We start from the raw sequence: 6,537 nt of genomic DNA, 5'->3' as shown, positions 1-6,537 counted from the left end.
CAGCAACTTGTTTGATGCACCAATGTGCGTACATATACAGTTAATTATGAAAAGAAAAGTAGCTTATGTACAATGACTACTATACAATTTCATATAAGATAACTCGACCTCATCTAACCATAACCATTACCACGCATGATATACACAAATACATCGAGAGAAAATGATAAATGAAACAATGATCTACCTGCCTTAAGCACGGTAGGCCAAGGATACACATTTTCCATAACAAATGCTAATTTACCAAACACAAGTTGGAAGGTAGTAGTACCTCTGCCAATTTCTCCAAGTGCAAGCTGGAAGGTAATAGTACATCTGCCAATCCAATGATGACTGATGTTTAAGAAGGCAACGACAGAGTTGGACACCAACGGCTAGGATGATGGTGACGGTGGGGTTTGATTTTATTTTGATATGTCTGGCTTTTTTTCCTTTTTTTATTTTTTCTAACCACATCTGTTCACATTGATGGTTTTTTTAGAATCGCAACTGATTTTTTGAAGTATTTTGTAGTTTGTGTAGGGTTTCTTGTTTGGCCTGTTAATATTGTTATTTTTCTTTTTCTTATTTGGTATGGTATTAACTTTTATTTTAATATAACTGTGTTATAATTTTTATTTTAATGTTTATAAAGTTGATAAACGGATGTCAATTTTTCAAAAATAGGAATATATTGGCACACAATTTTAAAAAAATAAAGGATGACTAATATGCACATGAATATTAACTTGTTCTTGTAAGAATGATGCTTCAAGTCATGTATGCATTGATTTTGAATGGTTATAGCATTACCAAATAATGTGAAAAAATTAATATTTTTAAATATATAGTATTTTCTATAAATAACAAAATAATGTACATATTTTAGAAAATTTCCCCAGGATAATGCCATTGGAAGATGCCCTAATTCGTGCATTTTATATATACAATAATAATGTTCACTACAACAAATTAATGTTTACTATAAAAATAAAAAAAATAAAAAAATAAAAGTAAGTAAGTAAAATAACGTTGTAGAGAGAAATTTAGATATGAAATATTTTAATTGTTAAAAGTATATTGTTTTATTTTTAGTGAGAAAATTAGACATTTAGTGATGAAAAACTATCCTTTGGACCAAAAAATTTGTCTCCATAAATAAATATTTTTAGACAAAATTGTATTGTCATTAAAAATTCATTTATTAGTAATATTTTCAAAATTTTGTCTCTTAAGGTAATTTTTTGGACTTTTCAAGACAACTCTCGTGGCAATAGGAATTAATTTCTTAATATTTTTTGAAACGAAAATTTCACTTTTGAGGACAAAAAATTGATCTCAAAAACCTTTATATTGTAGGTTAATACAGAACTTAAGTTTTATATTAAATTTTCATAAAACACATGCAATATATCATTTTATCATTTTCAAACAAATGACACAATCAAAATTAAAATAAATTAGATTAAAATCCTTATGACTTCACTTTGTTATGATCATTTCGTTTTCCATTTTTTCCGTAATATCTATGTAGGAGGTAGATCCCCTTCAATCTAAAATTTAGATTGGAGAACATTTTTTGGGCTAGTGGGGCTCATCATAGACTATGTTTTAATAATTCAAACCGTTCATTTTGTTAGGCACTTTGTGTATTTATCAACAAAAAATAAATAAATAAATAAAATTAAGTCAATCTGATAAATGTAACTTGTTCAATTTATTATGTTTTTCACCAAACAATGTATGATAGTTGTGTTTTAAAAAATAAGTCATACATTCTTTTGATAACAAACGCAATAAATTGAAATTATAATTATCAGATCAACTTAATTTTTTATTTTTTGGATGAAATATACAAAGTTTTGACAAAATAAGTAATTCAGATCATCAAAATAGGACCTGCAGCTCCACGGACCAAAGCAATCTCCTCCCATCCAGATTTTGGACTGAAGCGATCCTCCTCCTTTCTACGTATTCATATATGAATAATACTAGGGATCATGAAAAAAATAACATGAAATGCTTCACGAAGATTTTTCATCTCTTAATTAGTTTGTGGTGTTTTCTTACATGTGTAATTTAACGATAGAAAATCTTTTATGATTATTTTCATGATACTAGAACCCATCTTATTTAAGAAACAACAATATTATAGATATTCTTATTTTTTACTTATTTTTCTTACTCTAAACACAATAATGAGATCCACATTCGTAAATAAACATGAAATTCCTCATTTGTGTCTTGAAAAAGAAAAAGATGTTAAAAAAAAAAGAGATTATAGGTATCATTTTCATTTTTTTTTTTAAAAGGTGAAACTTATCCTCTCTCTTGCCACTAAGAAATCATATAGGAAGCGAAAAATCATGGTAAAATATTTATTAAAATAATAACCTCCACTATTTACTTAGTCAGTTGATTTGAAAGCTCAAAAAAGAGTTCATATTTTTGTCTAAAATGTATGTGTAGTAGTGGAAATTAGATGGATGTATGAATCTGAATCACATATTAAAAATTTTGAATATATTTTTTGAGTTTGTAGTATTACTACTCCTTAGACTTTATTTGGTAACTACACATTATAATTTAAAAGTCAAAACGTCACTTAAAATATTAAAATGTCAACAAATACTAAACAGTTAAACATTATTTTTCATTTACTCTACTTTTGCACATTTATTTCTTTTATATAAAAAATTAAAAATTCATCTCAAATATATTAATTTTTTTTATTTCACATTTTAGTAAAAACAAAAAAAAATCACTAAAAAAAGTCTATTCCCAATCGACCCTTCTTTTGACAATTGGTTAAAATAGTCGGACACAAAAAAAGAAAATAAAAAAAAAAAAAAGTCAATTATTCTCCCAAATTTTCTACACATCTTTTAAAAAATATATTAAGAAACTAATTAAAATAGTCTATTCCCAAGAACAACTCTAAACCCATACAAAAACAAAAGCACATCACAGTATAGTAATCCGGAAACATACTAAAAAATAAAAATAAAAATTTTAAAAATGACATTATGACACTTGATGAATCACAAACACAATTGTTGATCACCTAGAGGCTAGAATCGAATCTCAACAAAACATACTAGTAATTGCACCAGGCCCATCCAGGTGTGTAAGTTGGAAAACATCAAACTTCGAGTTGCTTTTTCATTTAGGTACATGAAATAACACGGACTTGTCTTCTTCATATTCACAAAACACCGGTGTTTTTGTTATTATCAGGAGCAATTACAACTGAATTGCTTGTTTGCCCCAACAAGCTGCTTATAGATCTAGCTTTCACCGTACCAAGCTTCATTCTCTTCTTTGTTATCATCAATGGCTTCTTTTCATCATCAACATTATCATCATCCAACAATCTTTGCCCTAGTTGTTCCTCTTGCACCAATGACGAGTCCTCTTTCTTTGGTGCACTAGCAGTAGCAGTAGCAGTAGTAGCAATGGTAGCCACTGCACGACTTCGAACACTTGTGATGCTTCTAAGCCTTCCTTTACCCAAATGATGTTCACAAAGAGAATACCCAACAAGGGTCTGCTGGCAACACCTCCATCCCCTCCCATTCACACGACTGCACCGCGATCCCTCCATTATCATATTCCCTCTTTTCAGCTTCTTCACACCACCTCCACCTCCACCTCCACCTCCACCAGTATTATTGACATTATTGTTTTCAATGCCCATTCCTTGACCTTGACCTTGTTCATCATCACCAGCATTTGGTTGCACACATTTCTTGTTCGTCTTCGAATTCATTTTTGCCTTCATCTTCCTCCCTTTCTCCATTATTATTATCGCATCTTTATCACCTCTCCTTTCAAAGGTCCCTCTTCTCTTCTTCAGTGGAACCACTTCATAATCTCCTTCACACCAACTCCCTACTAGTATACAGTGTGCAAGTGCACAACCAAACAACAATGACAACAAATCCTCTAACTAATGATCTTGATGTATACAATTACGTACACATTTATAAACATATAGATATTTCTTAATTGTTGTTATAGAAAATAATAGTTACCTTGATGAGAAGAAGCTGTTGTTGGTGGTGGTGTTGGTGGCGTTGGTGGTAGTAACCCTGACCCAGTACCTACTTCTGCACCAAAGATGCTTCCTTTCCTAAAAATAAGAAAGACCCGGAAGATCCCACAACCACACATGACATGTATGCACAAGAATTAAAGTAAAAAAAAAACAAACATATAGAGAGAGTGCATATACAAAGCATGATGTATTGTAGCTGGGGACCAGCATATAATACTAATGTGCACACACAATGGGCATTTTTACATAGCCAAGATAAAAAGAAAAAAAAATTAAAATTAAAATTAAAATTAAAAAAAAAAAAAAGGAGACTAGATAGAGATTAGATTGGATTGGATGGGATAGGAAGGTCTGGTGGCTACCAAAGCTGATATAAAAACACCCTAAACAGTATTTCCACTTGCAGTATTTATTTTATTTATTTTTATTTTTTGTGTGTGGTTGTGGGGGTTAAATCAAGTTATATGATGGTCTCTCTTTCTCTCACTCTTTTTCACCTTTTACTAGAAGAATTCATGAAAGAATAGCACAACATTGGGAGTAACTTTTTCTCTTTTTTATTCTTACCTGGTATCATTACTCTTCTCTTCCTCTTCCCGGCTCTCTTCTTTAGCCTCTGCACCTTCCAACTCCTGCACAATCACAACATATACAAGATCTATACTTATATTCTGGTTATCGGATGCAAATTGAGCATAGGATAGAGAATATAGATAAAGGCCTCTTTTGGGCACATTGAAAGGCTAGTGCAGTTCTATTAAATACAACACACACACACACACACACACACATATACAGGCTTTGCACCAACCAATTAACACACCTTTTGCTTCACCTCCCGTGTCTCGGTGCTATCAGAGCAAACCCATCTAAACCTTGCAGTTCCGATCGTCGGGTGTTGATCGGAGGGCGGTGGGGGAGGCTGATTTGGAGGATCGGAAGGCTCATAACAAATGAGATTTCCATCTGGATGGGCTTGTCTGCCACCACCTCCTTGAAGGTGTTGTAGCACCACCGCCACAGGTGACCGGTTGAGTTGGGGATCTGAAAGAGGCTGTGAGGAGGAGAGAGAAGAAGAAGGAAAACGCTTCCTGATCCTCATCGTTTGAAGATAAAGATTGTGCGATCAGCGCTGTGTATATTATAGACCCAGAGAAGAAGGAGAGATATTTGACGGGAAGCTCTAGACTTAGACCCAGACAGAGAACAAAAAATAAATAAATGCTTCTTTCAAGTCAGATTTTTAGAGAGAGAAAGAGAGAGCGCAAAACCACTCACATACTGCAACCCCTCCCCCAACAAAATTTGTGCTTTAATAACTCTGTCTCTCTCTCTATCTCCATCTGTTGTTTCTCTCTCTAGCTTTTATTTGTTGCACCACACAAAACACACATATATACAAGAGGAATGAATGGGTAATATTAAGGATTTTAAATATTTTATTAATATTTTTATTAAATGTTTTTTTTATGAATATATAAGTTATATGAGATTTATATAGCGTGAATTTTATATTTATATTTATATAATAATGATAGACATTTTTTTATTGGAGATTTTTATAATTTTTAAAGTGATTTATATCGTTCATGATGTGGACTCTGCACATATATGAATGGTGTGAATCACTTTAAAAATCATTAAAAAAAGAGATTTCATTCATTTTTTAAAAATATTTGATAAAAATATTAGTAACCTAATTTTTTTTTTTTTTTTTTTTTTTTTTTTTTGAAAAGAACAGTGTATTTTGTGGTTCGCATGTGCGAGGGAGTGCATTACAGAAGGTGAGGCACGTGTGAGAGTGGAGCGGGGGTTGACCGGTAACCGGAATCGGGGAGGAGAAGGATAGGTACGGTCGATTGACAGAGTGGAAGGAGAGAGAGAATACAAAATGATGGGAGGGGTGGGTAGATTTATCGTTTATACTTTATAGAAAAAGAGGGCCCACTTTCAACAACGACCGAGATGCTGCTCGTTAACTTCTCTGTAAATAAATAAATAGTTTATTAAACTTTATATTTTAGGACAGTTTGATTGATCAAATTAGGGTATAGAATTGGAATTATTAATTTATGAATTTAATAATTTTGTATTCATTATAAAGTTTTATTTTAAGATTATTAATTTAATAGATAACTAATTTAATAAATTTGTTTGGTAATTGGGTAGGGTATAAATTATGTAAAAATGTTGAAGACTTTAAAAATTTTATCAAAAAGATTTTAAAAACTCTACCAAATGTTTCATATGATTGTGAGACTCATATAGGACTCACATTATGTGGGTCACATAAGACATTTGATAATATTTTTGGTAAAATTTTTAGGATCTCTAGCATCATGTGGGGTATTTTTGGTAAAACTTTTGGTAGAATTTTTAGAATCTCTAGCATTACTCTTGAGTTGGGAAATTAAAAAAAACTCTTTTACCCTTAACTAAAAATTAAAACACTTATTACTTTTATATAATTTTATATTTTAGAAGGCTAAAAATAATTTTTA

The 6,537-nt window shown here is 31.3% G+C and overlaps 1 protein-coding gene across 2 annotated transcripts; it reads right to left on the bottom strand.

Moving 5' to 3' along the window:
• Window positions 1-2,977: 2,977 nt before the first annotated feature.
• On the bottom strand, window positions 2,978-5,429 carry LOC114260852 (WRC protein). 2 transcript variants are annotated; one of them, XM_028201054.2, is made up of 4 exons: window positions 4,860-5,429; window positions 4,604-4,668; window positions 4,014-4,111; window positions 2,978-3,873 (listed from the first exon to the last, which is right to left on the bottom strand). In XM_028201054.2, exons 1-4 carry the CDS (start codon window positions 5,136-5,138, stop codon window positions 3,185-3,187), a joined length of 1,131 nt encoding a protein of 376 aa, XP_028056855.2. In that variant the 5' UTR covers window positions 5,139-5,429; the 3' UTR covers window positions 2,978-3,184. The 2 variants fall into 2 exon arrangements, with proteins under 2 accessions (XP_028056855.2, XP_028056856.2); XM_028201055.2 differs by having other exon boundaries at window positions 2,978-3,870.
• Window positions 5,430-6,537: the final 1,108 nt, after the last annotated feature.

This window comes from Camellia sinensis, chromosome 12 (assembly GCF_055761805.1).
Source record: "Camellia sinensis isolate YWXY chromosome 12, ASM5576180v1, whole genome shotgun sequence".
Taxonomy (NCBI): Eukaryota; Viridiplantae; Streptophyta; class Magnoliopsida; order Ericales; family Theaceae; genus Camellia; species Camellia sinensis.
Note: the sequence above shows the minus strand (reverse complement) of the source record. Positions and strands in the feature narration are given on the sequence as shown.

Bases quoted from the DNA above. Each gene is read 5' to 3' on its own strand.
- LOC114260852 (XM_028201054.2), bottom strand. From the start codon at position 5,138: ATGAGGATCAGGAAGCGTTTTCCTTCTTCTTCTCTCTCCTCCTCACAG. The intron at 4,669-4,859 runs GTGTGTTAATTG...GTGATTGTGCAG, and splicing joins CACGGGAGGTGAAGCAAAAG to GAGTTGGAAGGTGCAGAGGC. The intron at 4,112-4,603 runs GTAAGAATAAAA...TCTTATTTTTAG, and splicing joins GAGAAGAGTAATGATACCAG to GAAAGGAAGCATCTTTGGTG.